At 30.8% G+C, this 23,514-nt stretch overlaps 1 protein-coding gene and 1 long non-coding RNA gene across 3 annotated transcripts; one reads left to right on the plus strand and one right to left on the minus strand.

The window, feature by feature from the left end:
* Positions 1-4,010: 4,010 nt before the first annotated feature.
* On the minus strand, positions 4,011-5,624 carry LOC111626713 (zinc finger protein 699-like). The gene is given in 2 exon segments (XM_023370196.1): positions 4,011-5,201; positions 5,204-5,624. Coding segments are annotated over 2 exon segments (1,014 nt in total). The 5' UTR covers positions 5,616-5,624; the 3' UTR covers positions 4,011-4,599.
* Positions 5,625-22,183: 16,559 nt separating this feature from the next.
* LOC111626719 lies at positions 22,184-23,301 on the plus strand. Of its 2 annotated transcripts, none has more exons than XR_002756920.1 (3): positions 22,184-22,299; positions 22,600-22,951; positions 23,000-23,301. It is a non-coding gene; the product is annotated as an uncharacterized LOC111626719 (long non-coding RNA). The 2 variants fall into 2 exon arrangements; XR_002756919.1 differs by having other exon boundaries at positions 23,020-23,301.
* The last annotated feature ends 213 nt before the right edge of the window (positions 23,302-23,514 follow it).

The raw sequence follows: 23,514 nt of genomic DNA on the forward strand, positions 1-23,514 counted from the left end.
TCTGTCCTGGAAAAATAGACTATGAAAACTATTAAACACTTGTTGCCATTGTGAGTTGTAGAGAATGGATTCTGAATGTCAAATGCAGTACGCTCAAAAAATCTGGATACTTTTAGAAATGTCTGCAAAGGAGCTTGATGAACATGCATTGGCTTTCTCTTCATCGCGCATTCCTGACAACTGTCGCAGTAGTACGTAATATGATTGTTCGTTAATTCAAATATCAAAATGATACAAGTTGCACAGTTTGTATTATGAAAATTAATTATTTGTGTTAGTCGCGTTGCGTTATGTTCCCTGCGACAATGCGATACGTAACAAGTTTCGATGAGCGAGTAAACATGAACGTCCAATCAAAATGTATTATAAATTTGTTTTATTGCCCAGAGATAAAGATTGAGCAAAAAACGTAAGAAATGGTGTTTTTTTAAACATTTATTCTTATTAATTTGCTATTGTGTAGAATTTTGTTTAGTAAGTGTGAGATGCTGACAGGAGTCACGCTGACATAATTTTCCTGTAAGGTAACTGCTTTATAAAATGTGAATTGTTAATATAATTATTAAATAAATTAATGTTAACTTATTTTCAAATATTACCATTTGCTGTGCTATGTATTCCTAAAGATGACACAAAACATTTTATAATAACTTTTAAATGCAACATGTTAGAAAAAAGCGTTTTCAAACATTATCCAGTGAAAATTTTACACATTGAATTTGTCACTAGATTTAACATTTAACTAAAAACAAGTTTCAACGTTGTATGTTTATTGAAACCCTATTTATTGATATTTATTTTATGAAATTATTGAAATACTTCTGCGATCATATGACTAAGAGGAGAAAGATGGCATAAGTGTTGCAGGAATCTGCTGATGGAGAGTGATGACATAAACCGAACACCTGCCAAACTTTGCCAGGTATCTGGTCAAATAAGAAATAACAGCACAATTAATTCTGTTCAATGCATTTCTTACTGAGCGTTATACCTAATTATTATGAAAAAAGGAATGTCATTAAAAATATCTATGTAATAAAATAATACGGAACATATCGTGATAAATCTATAGTCACATTTTTTTCTCACAGATTAACCATCATCATGCACCCTTTTTTCAGAGTAAGCCAGCAAGGTTAATCAAATAATCTTTTCTGCAAAAACTTCAAAGTTTTCTCTCACAAGAGAACATTCACAGATCCTCATTTCTGAAGGAAATCCTATCACCCTTCGACCTTTCCTTCAGAGAAAAGAATCTAGCATCTTCTCACCCCAGAGTCATCGAATCATGGTCTCTTGTTTCACAAATGATCATGTTCTCGTTGAAAGAGGAGTTACTCTATTCCATTTAGACAAGAGTTCATGATTAATTGAGCCATTTCTTCCATGAAAATTTCTAACCGCACGAACTTGTGAGGAAATATTTTTATAATAAACATTATTTTAAATTCCAAACGGCGGTTTACTTTTAACAGTTTCCACCATCATCTTTTGTACAAAATTTTCATTTTGCGCATTGTCGTGTTATCAAACGGCGATGAACTAGACGCCCTATTACTTTAACATAATGACGCTTGCACTGAATCAGCCTACCACTTATATTGCTTGGGCCACATCAATGCAAGGCATCAGAAATCTGACATTATTATTGTGAGATCAGAGTAAACCAAAAAATGGTTAATTTTCCACCTAAACTTTTGACATATTAGAAATAAATTTGTCGCCTCCTTGTTAAAAATAACATTGTCAGAAAAAAATCAAATATTGATAGAAACATAACTTTCCTCTTTAGTATAAACATTCAACCCTCGAACAATGACATTCCTCTGCTGCAAGACAAAAAGTTTACAGTTAAAGTCCGAATTCATCATTTTATTTTGGTCCCAGGAACAACTCTAAGCATTCCTTTAAATACATTATTAAAATCAATAAGATATATCCCATAAGATAATAACATATTTAAAGCACAAATAAAGCAAAAATTGAAAAACATTCATTTTGGTTTTACAAGGACTTTAAACATTATTTTAGGTCCTCTCAATATGAATCCAAAATATATTTCACGCCTTAAGCCTCAAGCCCGAGATATCTCGGGCATTTTACTTAGCCTTACATAAAACTCGGTCGTTTCGGCCCCCCCCAAAAAATTTTTGTTTTTTTTTTAATTTTTAGAATGTTTTTTAAGTCCCCAAATTTTTTCGAAATTTTTTGCCCGCGCGACAAAATTTTATCGCGATTTTTATTAGCCTTTGATAAGGCTCGATTAATGCTTAATTGTTTTTTAATGGGAGTTTTTATCAATTTTATTTCATGGTTCCTAAGTTGTAGTGCACGGATTTTACTTCGGTAAAGTTATTGAAAGCTAGTCTCTGATGTCAAAAACGACCTCCAATAGTTTTTAAATTTTTTTAATTAATATAATTTATTGCATATAAATTTAATTAATTAGGGGGGTCGGAAATCGCAATAAAATTTTTAATTTTTTAAAAATATTTAAAAATATTTGCAAATTTTTTACTCACTCTACTTTAAACCCTTGTCCTCCCGAGATGTGTATGAGAACGTCCCGGGAAATGTGATTCCAGCTGTGTTCAAGGTCATCCAGCTGTGTAAACAATGACTCATTGGTGTTATATTTTACAGAAAGGCAAGACAAAAGAAAATAAAATTTGAAGCTTTTTCTTCAAAATTAACGCATTTTTTTCGTTTTTTTTAAGTTTTAAGTATTTTTTACGTTTGATTAAACTAATATCAAAAATTGCCTGAGGCTTAAGGAGTTAAAGGTACGTAAAAATAAAAAAAAAAAGATTTATAACATACCGAAGTCGCTTTGATAAGTTTGCGATAAAACAACACCATTGAGTTGCTTAAATAGTAATAAAATATATTCTTGTAGCGATAATTGAAATGTTGTTTGAGATGGTTGTATTGATAATTGAAATCCTTCACTCATTTGCACTGTATTGAAATATTGAAAAAACTTTTGTTTTTTACGTCGCTAGGCTATATATAAGAGTCCTTTTGCTTCTACTATTTGCTGTAGACTCAGTAAAATTTTAATGCGTGGACCGACATAAATTTTAAATAAAAAAAATATAAGATTTCAATCTGTTACTCTATCCATTTCTGCATAGAGAACCGAATTGCCATTGCACTTATCCCTTAAGAGTTTGACAATAGTAGTTACATAGTCAGTGGAAATATGCTCGACATTCGAAACACATTGTCAAATTTCTATGCTAAGAGGACAGTGGCGCTGAACTTCTGACTTGCACGTTTTCGCGTTTAAAACTTTGGCCTCAACCTTGCTAATAATTGGATCCTCAGAAACGATAACCTTAGCCAGCCAAAATCTTTTGATTAATTAATAAATATTTTGTACAGTAGAGTTATTACTAAAATATCGAACTACAACTGTTATCTAATTAAGGAAAATAGTACTTTATCCTATCATCTACAGTAGAGCCTCGATTATCTGACTTAAGTGGGGACTGGGGTTGGTCGGATAACCGAATAGTATAAAAAAAATCCATTATTAGTGTAGTATATTATTATATTCCATGTAATTAGTATATTAGTATATCGCTATTAATCTACTTCGCATTCAATGTTCCTCCATGTTAAGCCTATCAAATTTTTTTAAAAATAATAATCGTCGCTATTGTATCGTTAAAAATTAGAAAATTAAGCCTCGTTTAAATACTGGCTCCCTTTCATGGTCGATCCAGTGTTGCCAGCTAAAACACGTAAAAATAATATTAAAGTAGCCAAGACCTAGCCAATAATTGTAGCGCCACATCGCTAGCGGACATTTAAAATATGCCGACTAGGACAGTCGGTTAACCGAGGTGACGGTTTATCGAGGGTCAGATAATCGATGCTCTACTGTAATTTAGTTTAAATGTATGAAATATAAATAAATATAAAAAAATGAATTATCTTCACAATAAACTTTATTTTAAAATCACTTTAAAATACTTAAAATTGTCAATAAAATTCTTGTAGGCATATTTACAGTCAAAATTTATAAACAAAATTTATATTATATTCAAAATGAACTTCATAATCTTTTTCCAAAGCAAATGTTACAGTGCATTTATTGCAATGGTAAGACGGATTGACTAATGAATTGTGTATTATTTTGTGTTCTTCTACAGTTTTATGGCTGCAGAACACTTGAAAACAATGCAATTAAATGGGTATAGATCGTGCATTATACGATGAGCATAAGTTTAAAATTGACTATTACACACTAGAAAAAATCGATGGTCTGTATTCAGAATGACTGGGAAGAAGCCGAAATAAATGATTTTGTTGTTCGAAACGACGATTGCTGCTAACATAATTGCTGGGAAATACATTTGAATAAGTCGTTGTATTGTTACTTCCGTTTGTTCCAAGAGAGAAATTTTGATGGAATATTTCACAGTTGTTTAGTATCTCCCTCAAATGTCTTCTGCAATGACAATCTTACATCCATTTATCAGTAAAAGATTTATTATATATTTTACATTCGTAGCGTGTTTTTCCACAGTAGAATCTATGATAATGAGTTAAACACGATGCGTTCTTGAAATGTTTATTATATATTCTACACTCTTAGGGTTTTTCTCCTGCGTGGGTTCTGCGATGACGATTGAAACTGCTCGAATGAGCAAAACATCTATCACATATTTTACATTTGTATGGTTTTTCTCCCGTGTGGGTTCTGAGATGACGATTGAAACTGCTCGAATGAGCAAAACATCTATCACATATTTTACATTTGTATGGTTTTTCTCCCGTGTGGGTTCTGAGATGACGATTCAAATTGCTCGAATGAGCAAAACTTCTATCACATATTTCACATTTGTATGGTTTTTTTTTCGTGTGGGTCCTGAGATGAGAATTCAAATTTTTCGAAGTAGCAAAACATTTATCACATGTATCACATTTGTATGGTTTTTTTTTCGTGTGGGTCCTGAGATGAGAATTCAAATTTTTCGAAGTAGCAAAACATTTGTCACATGTATCACATTTGTATGGTTTTTTTTTCGTGTGGGTCCTGAGATGAGAATTCAAATTTTTCGAAGTAGCAAAACATTTATCACATGTATCACATTTGTATGGTTTTTTTTTCGTTTGGGTCCTGAGATGAGAATTCAAATTTTTCGAAGTAGCAAAACATTTGTCACATGTATCACATTTGTATGGTTTTTTTTCGTGTGGGTTCTGAGATGACGATTGAAATTGCTCGAATAAGAAAAACATCTATCACACATTTTACATTGGTATGGTTTTTCTCCCGTGTGGGTTCTGAGATGATAATTTAAATTGTTCGAAGTAGCAAAACGTTTATCACACATTTTACATTGGTATGGTTTTTCTCCCGTGTGGGTTCTAAGATGACAATTCAAATTGCCCTTATAAGCAAAACATCTATTACATGTTTTACATTTGTATGGTTTTTCTCCCGTGTGGGTTCTAAGATGAGAATTCAAATACCTCTTATAAGCAAAACGTGTATTACATGTTTTACATACGTAGGGTTTCTCTCCTGTATGCATTCTCATATGAGAACTTAAACTCTGTTTACTAGCGAACGACTTATCACAAATTTCGCATTCGTAGTTCATTGTACAATCTAAGTCCATAAACACCTAGAAAGAAAAAAATGCATTTAAATCTTTCTATTTATATTGCAATTTTTCTTTAAATTACACTTAATAACTACACCTACTAATAGTAAGTTACATATTTTAGCATACAATTAATCATGTTGACTATTCCTTTCATCAAGATATATTTTTCAAGTATAAACATATAATAAATCTCATATCGAATAGTTTAGTTTTATTTGTGTATAAAAGTGATTCTCAAAGTAGATGCATATTATGTTGTAGTACAAGTTGGGACAAAAGTCACTATACCATAGAAAGAGTTTGCTACTGTAAAGAGGGAAACTAAGGTCATTTAAAAGATATTATCTTTAATGTATAGGCCAAAAAGTCAGTACCACAGTTTTATAATAATCACCGTGTAATTTACATTCATTTTTAATTTTACTTTATAGATAGATATTCGTGTAACACTTCATACAGAAAATTATTTACTAATCGGAATTACCGTAATATCTGGATTATATTAGCATGTAATGAAATCATTTACATTATTTTTTAATTATCTAAAAATATAAAACTTTTTAAAATGCAATTGTCTACATTATTGTATCAATAATGCCAAAAGTGGCCGATAATGAATTCAAAATAAGAATTCTGATCAAACTTAGCATCCAACTATATCTATCCTAATATAGGAATTAGCATTGTAAATAATAAATCCACGTTTAGAAAATTGATAGCGAACGAAAATTTAATATCTAAATAAGTAATAAAAAATTTAAGCTTTGTCCGAGGTTATAAACTCGTCTCTCTAATCCGCCGAGTGAAATACTTTTCATTTAATAATTGTGATTTCACTTAAAACAATACAAAGTTTTAATTATAAGAGATATTCTAATTTTAAAACATGTGAGATACTTACAAAATAAAATTCTTATTTATAGTTTGAATTTCTATCGATACGAACAATTTCCTTTGTATTTCAGCACGTATAAGCACACACACACGTTAGTTATTTAACGTAGTTTGCATAAAGAACAGCTGTTTTTTTAATTTTGAATAACCTTAAATGTGATTGCAAATATTATTTTTATATATATTTCTATATTATAAAGATTACTTTGTGTAATTATATTTAATTATAGGTAATCTAGTTTTTGTTATTTGATGAAGAAAATCTTTAGTAAACATTTTCTCCATCCACACTAGGTAAATTAGTTTTCGGAACTTTTAGTGAAATTTTATTTTGTATAATATTTGTTGTATGTATATAATTACAATGCAATCCAACATATTTTATATGAATTATGGAATGAAAAAAAAATTTAAGATAAGACTATATAAATATCTGCAATAATTTTTGTACGGTATTGTATTAAATTTATATCGAAGATATTCTTCAATAACATAAAAAAGGGAATGACATTATTACAATGTTCATACAATTTGTTTAACTCAATATTGTGAGAACTGTAATTTAAGCGTCGAAGCTTTAACTGGCTACCTTCGATGGGAAGGCGAGTCTTGCTTATGTGGTCAGTGGATGACGATTTAGGAGGGCAAAACAAAAAGAAGATCGAGTGGGAAATCGCGCGTATGTACGAGTAAACACACGTATCTAGAATATTAAACAGATTTAATAAAGATATTAATTAAACGGACATATATAATAATTAATAATGACAATAACAATATTATTAACGGAAAATTTGGTGAGGCTGTTTTCGAAGTTAGTCCTAAACGCTCGCGACAATAGAAGGGTTCGAATTACTTTTCTATATCTAATCTTAATTAGTCCTAGACCATCTGAGAGAAAAAAGAGAGAGAGAGAGATTTTTTTTTATAAGTTAGGAATTACCTCGCTAATCGTTTTTTGTCGTCAGTCGATTAATTTTGAAAGAACAGAGGATGAATGTGATCAGTCGTTGTCTGATGTCTTTGACGCCACTCTTCTTGATAACGAGGTTGTGAGCCCTCAATATACTCAATTCGCAGGGGTGAGAACTGTCATACTGTTAATGATTTGTACGCACACCTGTTCGTCGTGTTCCTGACTGAATCTAGATAATATGGTCTACTTGCAATTGGAAGATTGTTTGACTCATAGACCTTGGTGCTTTAAAGATGTGATTTTATGATATAAATTTCTATAAACTGGACAGCTCTCACCCATCAATTAGCATCTAGTTGACAATAATTTCTTCAAATTAGTCAACAATCTCGATGTTGTTTATTTCAAACGTCACGCTAGACGACAAACGAGGGAATTTATTACCCTCTTGTTATAGTTTGTCTTTTTTGTGTATACTCTTATTGTATTATTACACGTGTCACGTGCAGCCAGAGAGAAAATGAGAATGTCGATTATTGCTGTTTTTCGTTGACTCTATCATCTATCGAGTTACCGTTAAACAAATAATGGGTTTTTCTAATATTGATATACATATGTTAATAATTATTTCGAAAAAAATCGTCTTGGCCATTGACCGTAAAAGGTCCCTCCTTTCTCCTATACCAAATTAGGAGGTTTATAAAAAAAGCGACCTCGCTAATGCGAAAAAGGTATAGCGGATCTCAGATCATCACAATATAAGTGAAAAGCAAACTATATTAAAATACAATAGAAGTTTGTTTATCTGACACTAATGGCTGAGAGTTGAGACGAATTAACGAAAATACAAAATTACAGAATTTTCTAGTATTTTTCTTTAAATGTTATATGCGAGACAAATTGGTGCATATATATATGAACATGCACACTCTTAAATCAATGCGAAAATTTTACAGTGCTGGTTTCTTGTAAAATATCAGATTGTTTATTTAACGAAGAACATAAATATAGGGTTAAGATTGAAAACCTTAAAAAAAACGTTAATAAAAACATTAAACAATGAATAGTAGATAATATAAATTCGGTATAAATGTTTACTGTTTCGAGTGAATCTTCACTGAATATTTCAACTAAACTCCAATAGCTCACATTTAAGATACATTTAACATTTAAGTTGAATTTATTTTTCGTGTATTAAATTAATTCTACTTCTTACTACTTTTTAAATTTTTTCAAATAACTTTGGTAACTTTGGTATGCACATATTTTAGTTGAACAAATGTTTGCTTTTTATCCATTGATTTTAATTGCTTGCTATTTTTTAATTTTTAAATCTATTCATTTAATAACTGTTTTGGATAATCAATTGAAATAAACATTTTAATTATTATTTTTTTTCTTCTTGTTTTTGTGTTTCTATATTACTTGTTCTTTGTCTTATTTTATTAATATACATTGCATATATGTTATATTATATATTATCAAAGATAACAGATAAGTAATTAATTATTTTTGGTATTTGTCATACAGTTAAAGTAAACATAAAATATTATTTCTGATTTGTAAGACTAAAATTCTGCATCCATAAATCCATTATAATAAGACCTGTTAATTGATAAAGTACTATTATACAATATAAATATTCTAAATGTTATATTTTGTCCATTTTGTTTACTGCGCTATCTCATCTAACAATTCAAAAAAATGAGATTTGTCAGCTTCCCTAAAGATGGTGTTATGTTGCCAAAAGTACCGACAAGAATGCAATTTAAGTTGTCTATCCACGTGAGCAACCTTGAAGATTTACTTTTCCTCTAGTTTCCATTCTTTTCCTCTGTGATATTTTACTACTATAGATGTTTTCACTTTATTTCAGAAGTTACGGAGGTAATACCATGTTTGAAACCATATGTGACATGTGAGGAAAATATGAGTGACTAATTAAATCATGTGACAGATCGATCATGTTGTATGACCAAGTATTTCAGACTCTTCCTGTGATATACTGAGTAACAGAAATATTTTCTTTGAGAGTTCATGGTCTTGTAGGGAAATTTGTGATAAGAGAATAAACAAGGAGTTAGATAAACAATCATTTTAGAAGCAATTCTTTTAACTCTTGCATAATAACAAAGTACATTCATTAGAAAATAGCAACGAATTGAACGAACTCAAAAAAAATTCCAGGAAAGTCTATTGCAAATTCGAACGTTTTCGATCTTCAAAAGAGATCTTCCTCAAAATTCTTTGAATTGAAATGCAGAAATGAAACGTTTTTAAAAATTATTTAAAAAAACGTATAAACAATCATTTTAGAAGCAATTCTTTTAACTCTTGCATAATAACAAAGTACATTCATTAGAAAATAGCAACGAATTGAACGAACTCAAAAAAAATTCCAGGAAAGTCTATTGCAAATTCGAACGTTTTCGATCTTCAAAAGAGATCTTCCTCAAAATTCTTTGAATTGAAATGCAGAAATGAAACGTTTTTAAAAATTATTTAAAAAAACGTATAAAGAAAAATTTCAAAAATAATTCTTTTAAACTAATTTAAATCGATTTAAATCTCTTCAAAATAATTGACCTATAATTAAGCTACATGGATAACTTATATAGAAAACTGGTGCTAGCTGTAACAAAAGACAGAGACAAATTAAACTTCTTGGTGGAATGCAGAAATTACTAGATATTTCCGATGTCTATATACAGTATTCGATTTCCGGTAGGATGTGAATCCTTATTGCTAGGGTTTTTTTCCCGGGATTCTCGCCGTTTATTCCCTACGAGAAAAATCCCGGGAAATTTTATTTTCCCGGGAAATCTCGCATTTCAATAATAATTTACCATGTCAGGTTTACTTTCTATTATTTATTATACGAAAAGTTGCATCTTGAAGACTCACCTAAGAGAGAAATTTTGAGGTTTCTTGCTGCATATTATTACCTATGCTTTACAAGTCTCTACTTGTTAGTTCATGTAATATCTATGTATTGTGTTTGCGCATCATTGAACAGCGGAGACTTGCTAAAAGTAAATATCACTCATCGCACTTTAGTTTATTTTTTTATTTCATCTTTAGAAATAAAATAGAATTTTTTTCGTAATAATTAAAACTCCCAATGAAACGCTTTATTTTATTTTCATCTTATAATGTAGGAGAACATAAATTAATTGAACCTAATGTGTCCGTATGGGTGAGATTGGCCCTAAACTTTTAGTTACTTACTAAAAAATAAATTAAATTATTCAAATTTATGATATTTCTGTATGATCTTTTTTATTCATAGAAAATTCTATTTTACTATCTCATCCCGGAATTTCCCGGGATCCCGAGAAAAGAAATTATTTTTCCCTTAATCCCGCTGGAGGCAAATTTCCCAAGAAATAAGAAACCCTACTTATTGCCTAACTTAAAACATTTTTGCTTTCGAAAAGCTATATGATCGACGAAAATAGTTATTTATTCTAAACCGAAAAACTTAATTAAATTTGAAAACGTTATTTTTGACAGGAACCTAAATTTACTTGTGTATAAAAAAAACGAATTATTTACCTTCAAGAAAAATTTAAAAAAAAGTTTACCACAAATGCCAAAGAAATTAGATTAGATCATCAAGAAACAACATCGAAATATGAATGTACAACTTCACTCACAATTAATTTTTTGGGACAACGTCGATAAGGACTCCCAATAAAACGGAGGGATCGATGACGAACGTTGTCATTGATAGGTCGCCCTCACTAGAACTCGAATACCTTACCGACCCCAAAGATTTTCTATCCAAGTAACTCCTCTGCATCTGACCACCCTCCTTTCACCGAAATATCCCGAAAATCTAGACCCGTGTTTCTCAACGGGGGCGATATCACCCTATGTGGGCGTTTTTCCATGTTGAGGAAACAAATTTTAACAATTTATATTTTGGGGGGGCGAATAACAATTTTCTGGGCGATATATTAAAACATTATATTAATAATAATTAGATATTTTATTTGTTATATCGAACAATAATTAAACAAATAACATTATACTAGTCACAAGTCTATTCAATGCAGTGCGAATTTGTCGTTAGCCTTGGCCCTCGGCATCGAAATTTTGAAGTGAAGGGGGCGATACTATGTTGAAGGGGGCGACGATTCGTTAGAGGTTGAAAAACACTGATCTAGACCTTACCAAATATACCAAGACCTTTCAGATCCTTCCATCGAACCTTCTGAATCATCAATACGTCGTGTAATTAATTTGGTCCTTAAACCGCTCAACAACAAAGCTCATCCTCATATTCTCTAAAAGGTAATTATCTGCTTGCGAATTTATGTAAACTGTCTCTCAAGACTAAGACTCGCGAGGATAGATAATGTAAAATACTAAGCCTTTCATACAATATACTAATCTTATAAATATATAAATAGGGATAGCCACAGTGTTCAATCTTTCAATTGTGTTTGTTGCACTTCCTTTGTCAATCTTGTGTTTGTTGCACTTCCTTCAGAACGCCGTTTCTCGTATCGCTTCCATCACGAATCCAAACGCCTAAATACGCGACCGCTCGCGCGTGAACGTTATCGCTATTGCGATCTGTATGTTTCTTAAACCATACGGTGTCATATTGCCGTGTTGCTGATCCTTCGATCACAAATGTATTTCGGACTGATATTGTCGCTCCTCAGCTGTTATACAGTTCTTACATATTTAGCTGTATAAAACAAAGGTACAAATAAGTTCTGAGTTTTAACATTATTATTAAAATATAAACATAAAAAATTAAATTTACGTTTGGTGTAAAAATCAAATTTTTAAATACACATTTAGCATTACTTCAAGTACACTATAAAAATCAATAAGATGTATATCATAAGATAAGAACATAATTTAAGTACAAATGAAGCAAAAATTAAAGATCTTTTATCTTGCTTTTACAGGGGCCTTAAACATTAATTTGATCCCCTCAATATGAGTCCGAAATATATTTCAGTAAAAGTAGGTAAAAAAAATTTAAAAAAGTTATAACATACTGAAGTCATTTTGATTAGGTTGCGATAAAACAGCACTATTCGATTGCTGATATAATAATAAAATACAGTAGACAGCCCTGCTGTGTACGGTAGATACGTTTTGTTTAATATGAATTCGTGTTTTACGATCACTTAAACACATGAGCCAATCACAGCCCGGCACGTGTGTAGTTTACGGACTACGGCTGTTTGAAAGGTTTTCTTCTATAAAATTAATCGATTGTAGATTAATTCGACTCAACATTTTTACAATATGTATAATTTTGTGAGAATAATCCATATAAACTATGCTATAAACAAAAAATTGTAAAATGACATACCAAGTGTGCACCGTTCGACGACGCCATTGCTTAAGCTTGTTTTCGTCATGGAGCGTATCATCGAACGGCGCTCGTGTGATTCTTGATAAATTATTTTTCTGCGAAAACTTTGCTGAACTTAGGAGACATCATTAATTTAAATATAATTTTTATGGCCGTTAAATAATAAAAGGTTTTTAGTAGGTCCAGTGCTCGTTTAAACTCAACGGTTTGGGAAATATCCGTTATTGGTCAAGATTCGACCAATCCTGTCGCAACACGAGTCGGCGATGACGTTTTACCGTATTATACAAGTATCTTTTAGCGTGTTTATAAGAATACAATCGCAATGTTTTCGCCGTGATATACGAATACGTATTATATAAACCCGTTTGATAAGGGGGTTACTCTATAATATCATTGTCGCAATAATTGAAATGTTCTCTGAGATGGTTGTATTGAAAATTTAAATTCTTTACTCATTTGCTCTGTATCGAAATATTAGAAAATCTTTTGTTTTTCACGTTGTCTTGCTATATCTAAGTGTCCTTTTGCTTTTATTATTTGCTGTGGACTCAGTAAAATTCTGAAACGTGGATCGACACAGTGGCGTAGCGTGGGTGTCAGCCGCCCGGGGCAGAGAAAAATTTCGCTTCCCCTTATTTAGGTATCTCAATTTAAAGACTAAAATTCAGTTTTGTCACAGAAGAAGTAAAGAAAAATTCCGTGCTAGTGTTGCCACCTTTATAAAATTGCTGACCCGGGCGGCAGGTGAGGTTTGTTCGAACAGAAGTTCCTGACGCATGCGTATGTCATTTTGTAATGCGAAGAATAATGTGCAGTGCATGCCGGTTCTAAATCAGTTACAGTTAGCGACTAGGGAGACTTGGGTAGGAGTAACTGGATGACCTAGCTCTATTGGTTATTGAAAGTGTATATAAACACAAATGAACCGTACAATCAAGAAAAAAAGTAAAAAAAGAAAAACGAAAAGGTCGACAGTTGAGTCGATTTTTAGACTGTCTAGATGGTAACACTATTCCGTGCTCATTTCAATCGGTCCGAATCGTAGGTTCAAATTCTTACAAGATAATATATAATAATAAATAATAATATTATATATTTTTTATTGCGAAATTTTGCTGCCCCCCTAAAAAGTGACGCTTGGGGCTGGCCGCCCCTGCCGCCCCCACTACGCTACGCCACTGAATCGACAATATCCAAATAAAAAATATAAGATTTCAAACAGGTCATTTATATCTGCATAATGAATAAAATTGTCATTGCAGTTATCGCTGCATTGTCTTCCAAACTTTTACCCAGTTTACGATATTCTTTTATGAAATTCCAGGCGATACGAAAGCAAAAGACGAGAAAAACGTTGGAAAATTCAAATTAACAAGCGAACGAATAATTAACTGTCGTTGCAATTAATTAATAAATATTCTGTACAGTAGAGTTACTATTAACATATCGAACTGAAAATGTTATCTAATTAATGATAAACTACATTATCTTATCACTAAATTTAATTTAAAGGTATCAAATAAAAACGAATGTAAGAAATTAGTTATCTTTACAATAAATTTTATTTTAAAATCACTTTAAAATATTTAAAATTGTCAGTAAAATTTTTGTTGGAACATTTTCAATCGAAATTTTTTACACAAAATTTATATTATATTTAAGATGAACTTCATAATCTTTTTCCCAAGCGAATGTTACACTGCATTTATTGCAATGATAAGAGGAATTGACTAATGGTTCGTTTATGATTTTGTGGTCTTCTAAAGCCTTATGGCTGCAGAACACTTGAAAACAATGCAATGAAATGGGTATAGATCGTGCATTATACAATGAGCATCCAGGTAAGCTTCAGTTTGAAATTGACTATTACACACAAGACAAATCAATGGTCTGTATTCAGAATGAGTGGGAAGATGCTGAATTAAATGATTTCGTTCTTCTTAACAGCGATTGCTGCAAACATAATCGCTGGGAAATAGATTTGAATAAGTCGTTGTATTGTTACTCACTTTCGTTCAGATATAGAAATTTTGATGGGATATTCTACCGTTGTTTACTCTTTCTTTCAGATGTCTTTTGCAATAACAATCTAATATCCATTTTTCAAAAAAACATTTTTTACATATTTTACAATTGTATGTTGATTCTCCACTGTAGAATTTATGATGATGAGTTAAACACTATTCGTTAGCGAAACGTTAATTAGATATTCTGTACTTGTAGGTTTTTTTTTCTATGTGGATTCTGAGATGAAGATTTGAACTGCTGGAATGAGCACAAAATTTATTACGTCATGAATTTATGCTGTTTCTTTGATGTGGGTTATGAGATGATTATTCAAAGTGCTCTGTTGAGCAAAACATCTATCACATTTGTATGGTTTTTCTCCTGTGTGGGTTCTAAGATGAGAATTGAAATTGCTCGAATAAGCAAAACGTTTATTACATGTTTTACATACGTAGGGTTTCTCTCCTGTATGGATTCTTATATGATATGTTAAACCCTGTTTACTAGTGAACGATTTATCACAAATCTCGCATTTGTAGGTCATTGTACGCTTTACGTCTGTCAACACCTAGAAAGGAAACACTGCGTTTTAGAGTTATTCATTTATATTGCATTTTTCCTTAAATAACAGTTAATAACTACACATACTGATAGTAATTTACATGTTTCAACGTACAATTTACCATGTTGACAAGTTGTTACATCAGGACTATTTTTCAAGTATAAACATATAATAATTTTCATATTCAATAGTTTAGTATTATTTTTGTACTAGCATACCTGTCGCGCATTGCTGCGATCTCAGAAGAAAGGAAATTCAAGCAAACTCGTTATGATAAAATTTAATTTACATTTTATCATTTTTATTGAAACTTATTTTTATTATTCATTTTCATGGAAAAAACATTTTAAAGTGTCGTTTCAATTCCATTTATTTATTGGAGTACTAGTAGATACACGATATTTTTTGTTTTTCTGCCTGGTGCGTACACGAATAAATCAGGTTTTCTGACGCATGAGCGGGCCTCATACAGTTGTCCATGCAAGAAGCACGGATTCTTCAAATTTAGCCCATACACTCGCAGCGATTGTCAGAAGTGCGATATTCCCCATTTATATATATATATATTTTTTTAAATCCTTTACAATTTGAATTATTTAATTGCTCCTTCCTCTCTTCCTTGGCACGTTGTGAAATTTCTGAATGTTGGATAATAAACTGTTTTATCGTAATTTGTCCTTTTAAATTATTTTGAGTCGATATTAAAATTTGGAAAAGGAGATTTTTACATCGGTAAAATAGGCGAATTTCATTTTACAACTTCGATTGTTGTTCGGGATACAGTTAAGATTTTAACAAAGTTCGAGGAAATACGTAATTAGCAAAAAAAATTGAAATAAAGTAATTAAACAAAAATTATTACAAATATCGTAAATAACAGTTCACAAACATATATACAGATATTTTCTGAAGAAGAGGAAATGGTCTTCACAATTTGAAATCGATCGAACACGCTGTGCGCGAATGCTCGTGTAAACGCGCGCCATCTATTGTAGGGTAAATGCCAGAAAACTTCGCGGGAGTGTATTAAAAAACTTTCCAAAAGTTTCATGGCAATCGTACTAAGCCACAAACCTTCGCCGGAGTATATTAAACAACTTCCCAAAGTTTCACGGCAATCGGATAAACAGTGTGGTAATGCATGAAGGACAGACACACACACGCATACATTCATTTTTATATATATAGATAAAAGTAAATTTTAAAGTAGAGGCATATTATGTTGTAGTACAGAGTGGGACAAAAGCCACTATACCATAGAAAGAATTCGCTATTGTATAAAGGGTAACAGGGGGTCATTTAAAAAATGCTACCTTTCATGTTTATGCCAAAAAATCTCCAAGAGGTGTACATTAAAACGTTGAAAAGAAACGTATAAAATAATTAAAAGTAAATAAGTTATTGCATTTTTACATGAGAAAGTGACTTTTAGCCTAGACTAGTCTGAAACTGCTGCAATGTGCATTCTTACCGAAATTACTGCAATAGGAAATATCTTTTTAAGTCTACATCATTTCACAGTTTTGTTTGCAGCGCCATTTATTTAGTAGAAAACTATTTTGATAACTCAATTAGCATATTCACGAATGTTGGCTTATTTGTTGTGGCTACAAATTCTCCGAGTACCACAGCTTCATAAAGATAATCCTTTAATTTACATTACTTTTAGTTTTAGTTTATAGATATTCGTGTAACACTTCACACAGAAAATTCTTCACTAATCGGAATTACCATAATATCTGGATAACATTAGCACGTAATGAAATCATTTAAAGAAATTTTACAAAAAACCGACATTTAGATGTGGCACACGTGAAGTTTTGAAAAACCCAACTGGCCAGCCTATTAGGCATGTAATAACACGCGAATATTATTTGGGATTTTTCAGCTTTTGCTAGGCGAAAGGCTTATTAATTAAATATAATGGTATTTTGAGTTTGAAAAATATTACCTTGTTTACAATCAGTACTAAAAAATGCAGGAAGAACTAATTAGTTACAGTCATTGTCGGTCTTTCAACTTGAAACCACTGTAATCTGTAATTAATGTGTTTGCTCTAAATCTGATAAGGTTGTGCCACTGTGCAGCATAAGAACAATACTTCAATAATACTATAATATTCCATTTACATATATGAATCTGTGTCTGGCTCATTTCACTACAGTCTGTAAAGAAATTATAAACTAAAGTGAAATTTCTCTGTGTTTTAATTTCTTTTCATCCATAGTTCATTGTTGCTATATCTAATGATTTTATTTAGTGTTACGAATTTATAATGAAATAAACAAGTCTTTGTATTGTATCATTTTAATAAACAATCAAAAATTTTAATTGTTACAATTTTTTGCTGTAAACAATTTATAAACTCAAGGGTGATTTAGTACGTTTTTAATACTTTGTGGACCCTCCCTTGTTTTCAATTACCTCCACAACTCGTTTAGGCATTGAATCAACCAGGTTTTGAATGTCACTTTGTTTAATTTTGTCCCAGGCATTATACAATGCAACTTTAAGTTCATCGGATGTGTTGTATTGTTTTCCACGGCGATAAACTAATGCCACAAGTTGACTCCAAAGGTTTTCAATGGGATTAAGGTCTGGACTATGTGTTGGCCAAACCATAACTTCAATTTTTTCGTGAAAACCACTTTGTAGTACTGGCTGACTTGTGAACAGATGCATTGTCCTGTTGATAGATCCAGTCTTGACCGCCAATGAGAGGACCAAATGGGATTAGATGTTCATATAAGATAGCTTGGTACATCTCAGAATTCATTCGCCCATTAATAAATGCCAAATTGTTTTTCCTTCATATCCGATTGCTGCCCAGATCATTACTGAACCTCCACCTTGTTGTCTACTGAATTTGACCCTGGGATTTTTTCTTGTATCATGCCAATAATATGCTTGGCCATCCGGGCCATCCAGGTTAAACTTTTTCTCATCTGAGAAAACTATTTTTATCCATTCAGTTGTCCAATTAACATGATCTTTTGCCCATTGCAGCCTTGTTGACCGATGTAACTCTGTAGCTTTGGTTTGGACTTCAATTTCCTAAAGTTTATTGTTTTATTCTTTCTCAAGCTTTTCTACACAGTTTTGTGGGACACTGGAGTTGGTAAAACTGCAGCTATCTCACGAGTAGACAATGATTCATTTGTTGCAAGACTAGCAATGCGGCAATGGTCATGAGGCTGCAGACTTGGTTTTCGTCCTGTACGTTTAATTTTGTTATAATTGTCACCCTTTTTTAGTACATTTTGTACTGCAGTTTGAGATCTACCAAGTTTTGAAGCAATTTTTCGAGTTGGCCATCCTTTTCCCTTAAAGAAATAGATTTTTCATATTTCACTTTCAGTTAGGGTTATTCCCCTTGGCATTTTTGTCACTTTTTTAGTTTGAATTCTCAGACTCACCCAAAATGTTACACATACTAATTTACATTACTATTACAGTTGAATGGATTGTTCCATTCAACTGTAATAATCAGTTTTCACCCTTGAGTTTATAAATTGTTTACAACAAAAAATTGTAACAATTAAAATTTTTGATTGTTTATTAAAATGATACAATACAAAGACTTGTTTATTTCATTATAAATTCGTAACACTAATTAAAATCATTAGATATAGCAACAACGAACTGTGGATGAAAAGAAATTAAAACACAGAGAAATTTCACTTGAGTTTATAATTTCTTTACAGACTGTATTGTTTCTATTAATGATTGTGATAAAAGAGAATGTCATGTGTGGAAGCAACAGATATATGTTCAGTAGCTACGATATACAACCTATAACTGTCTTACTCATAATATCCAGTCTACGTTGCTCTGAAATTCGGTACTATAAAAGAAGGAAGATCTCTGTTTATTATAATGAAAGCTACTGTTATGAAGAAAAAGGTTATTTGGTAAGAATTAAAATTTACTATTTGGGATGTTTTTCTTTATTATTTATTAAATTTATAATGCTATCAATCACATTCAGCATAGCTTTATAATTCCAGCTGAAGAAAAGTAACAGAAACGATAACGAAGCATTGTTTTGTAGTATTGTTCTTTTTACTTAGAGCATGTATGCACTGAATATCATAATATCTATGCTTCTGTTATCAAACGTAATAATCATCGTAATTTGAAAAAAATATAATCACTTGTGAAAGAGATAAACAACGAGGACGATCTTTCGGGTAGAAAAAATTCGGCATAAAAAGCACGCTCGCGATAATCGCTATCGTCGATCTCTACTATCGCAATTATCTCTTTCTCTATCATTTTTTTTTCTTCTAAAAATTTTTGATTTTATTTGAAGGTAAAGATCGATTTTAGCCCGATTTTAAAGCGAAATATCGCAATTTATTATTACACTCAGCGAAGTCTCATTATACTCTGCGAGAAATAACAGTGACAAGAATTTTCAAAATTAATTATGCTGATATAAATTGAGCTAATTGTACAATTTTTCTTTCTTGCGTAACTACTTCATTAATGTATTGTCGCAAATAAATTTTTTTGAAGAAATTTCGACAATATTTTTACTTATGAATAAAAGAATATACGCATTCGACATCATGTTGTAAATTGCCGAATTTTTTATGGTCCACTTTTTTTTTTATTGCTTTATGTCATGCACGGAAAACATTTATATCTAAACTACTAGAAAAAAATTTTGATGGTTTTTGTAATATTTTAAGCGATGTCAATTTTTATATTAGGTGATCGATTTAAGCTTAACACACGACTATATCACATTAAAAATTAAAAATAAAATTAATTAATATGTAAAGATCTAAAATAACTATCTGTTAAATCTTAAAAAAATACATTCTTGAATAAAATGAAGCAAAATCTTTGTCAATTAGTCGATATACAATTGAGAAAGAAGTGTTTGAAGTGGAGTCATAAAACAATTAACGTTTATTGACTTTTGCGGTAGGGGGTAACGCGTGGTCTGTTGACAAATTTTCTCGCAGTGGTGCGAAATTTCTACTTACTTCGCTTGAAAGTGTCACATTTCTTTCCCATTTACAAACAAACCAGATGGCAATTGGTGAAACAGGAGATAAATAACATCGAGTTGAAATTTGATATGTTTATTTTTTGTGTTTTTTGTATCAAATTACATTAAATTCGATACAAATAAAGCTTTTTGTCAATCTAAAAATATTTTACACTGTTTATAAGTAGAGAAAATAAAAGGGGAAAATGTAATAATAATTTTTGAAGCAAAATAATAATTTTACTACTTTGAGAAAAAAAATGAATTCTGTGAAAAGCTACGTGATTAAAGTGCGGTAAGAAAATCTCGCGGACCGAGAAAGGATATTTACTATAATTATCATAAATATATTTATAAGTATAATATTTACTGTAAATATGAATATTTACTATAGCTTAAGTTTGTTCATATCTTTTGAATTTTATGAATAAAATTAAACATCATGACGTTTCCTTAAAAATGATGTTTCCTTTTATTATAATAAAAATCTGTATCTAAACGGAATGATTCCTAAAGACAATACATTATAAACTGGAATTGACAAGTTCATTATTGATTAACATTTTAAAATCTTGTTGCCATGAAAAAACAAAATTTGAGTTTATTTCATATCCAAAATATATTAGGTTCCATTTGTCATATTAAACGCTTTTAGTTTTGACCTAGATAAATCCAAATGAACATAGGAAATGACTCTTTTTATGGTAAAAGGGAAAATATTTTTGTAATTTAAATTGTACTTGAATATATTTTTCGCTGTGAAATATTCCTTACATTGAATATAATTGTTTTACCTGCGGCCGAGTGGATAGAACTACTGAACACTCGTAGTTAATCTTGGGTTAGTTCTTGACCAATGGGCTGTCTCGTGAAGATTTATGGGATATATTGACATGTCTGACACATAAATAAACAAATTTCTTATAAAATTTCTGTCTAAAAATACTTTTTCTATCGAATAAACGCTATCATATATGGAAACTTTGCTTGCCCACAAGGCTTGTTGCTTTATCCCACGAATTCAAACGATTAAAACTGTACAAAAACTTTTCTTTTCGATACCTGTAAAGTCCTTACTCACGCTAGGCAAATTTTTATTGTTACGAAAAAGATACCTGTAAACGTAAAGATAAATTATTCATATACTCGTACAGCAGACTATTGTAAACTTAAGATAGCATTACAATAAATGATGGAGTAGATAAATGAAATTTGAATAAGCATAATGAAGAACATTAAACAGACATAAATACGTTTACATATATAAAATATATAACATCGACTTTTTCCGTAATAAATTGAATTTTGTTTTATTGTTTAGTTTCCTCTGTCCGTTGCCACTCCCATTTCAGTAAGAATTTTCTCAAAATTTTCTTGGTTTGACAAAAAATTTTTATAAATATTTGTTATTGTAGCTGTTTATTCGTTCATATATATATATATATCTTTTTATTCCAAAAAGTCACAAGAATTCTGGTNAGTAACTGTAATTACAGTTACAACTAAATGCTGCTATAATAGTAGTTTACAAATTAAAATTTTTGTTTTAAATTATACTTGAATTTTAAACTCAACATTTTTTAAACTGATGCAAAATAAAAAAGAAAAAAGACCAGCTTATTTGTGAATATAAAACGTATGCCTATGGATTGATAATATATTTATGCACAGTGTATAAATATCAGTTTTCTATAATGCCCAGCAATTAATGTACAGAACTCATTTGCAAAAAGACGGTTGAAACAAAAATAAATAAATAAATATGCATCGGATATTTTAAAAACTTTATGTATTTTCACTACAACAGCTTAAACGTCACGCGGAAACAGAAGAATTTTGGAAACAATAGGTTTTCCATTGTTACAGTTTCTTTGTCGAGAAGTTTCTTCCGAAAGCGAAATACGTTTTCCAAAGTTCGTCGTTAATTTTTCGAAGAAAATTGTGTTAAAAGCAAATGTAAGTAATATTTTGACAGACTACAGAATATACTGTACAAATATTTCTATAAAAATAGAATTACCAATGTAAAAATTTGTCGTTAAATAATTATAAAGTCGTTAAACTTAATTAACAACAAAAAAGTAAAATAATTAATTAATTTTAAGATTAATTTTCATATTTTAAACTGATTTGGAATAAAATATATTATATTACGTTAGCCAAATAAATAATAATGAGAATAAATCTGTGAAAAATATTCGCTTCATTATTCCCTGAGGCGTAGACCAAAATAATTTACGAATTGTCTTTTCTCAGCTTTCATAACGGAGAAGGAGTGCATAAAAAATGTATATGTTGATGCAGATATAAATGGAGATACAAAGTTAAAGTTTTCTGAGGAGCAATTTGATCCTCCTGACTTCAGCATAAAACTCCCAACAGATAATGATAATATCGAAGATTCCTTGAGTTGGGATTTTGAAAGTTATCAAGATATAAGGTATACGAAATTTGTTATCGATCTGGCTAAGGATTATTTTGTTTATAGCGATTCTGATTTACAACATGCTGATCAGAAACATGTTTACTTACGTAGCCATGAATATGAAAATCATCACTCATGTGCTCAAAAAGTTGAGCTGCAAGATATCAACGGTTTACAGAACAGGTAAAATTAAATATAAAAATCTGACGAATGTACTTATGCAATACGTAGTTTTCTATTGTCGTTTCTAGAAATCCGAAGTGCTTGTCTGAGGAGAAACTTGATCCTCCAAATCTCAGCTTAACTAAATATGACAATCACGATGAAAATGCTTTCTTGAGTTGGGATTTAGAAAGTTACCGAGAAACAGGTTACATGGAAATTGTTCTCGGTCTTTCTGAGGAATATTTCGGATATACAAATTCCAATTCGCAACAAGATTATAAAGAAAATATTTACTTTCGTTGCGATTTGTACGAAAATCATCAAATATCAAGTGCTCAAAATATCGAGTCAAAAGCTATGAACAACTGTCTGAATAGTAGATAATATTCAGACAGTCTGAATAGTAGATAATATTCAGACAATTACAGTTAATAAATACATTCCCTGATAGCAATTTACATGTTTTAGCATACAATTTGTCACGTTGAGAATTCCTTACATCAGGATATATTTTTCATCAGGTATAAACATGTAAATAAGCATTATATTCAATAGTATAGTTTCATTTGTGTACAGAAGTA

The sequence above is a fragment of the Centruroides sculpturatus genome, unplaced genomic scaffold (genome assembly GCF_000671375.1).
Source record: "Centruroides sculpturatus isolate CEXI.00-Female unplaced genomic scaffold, Cexi_2.0 scaffold438, whole genome shotgun sequence".
Lineage (NCBI taxonomy): Eukaryota > Metazoa > Arthropoda > Arachnida > Scorpiones > Buthidae > Centruroides > Centruroides sculpturatus.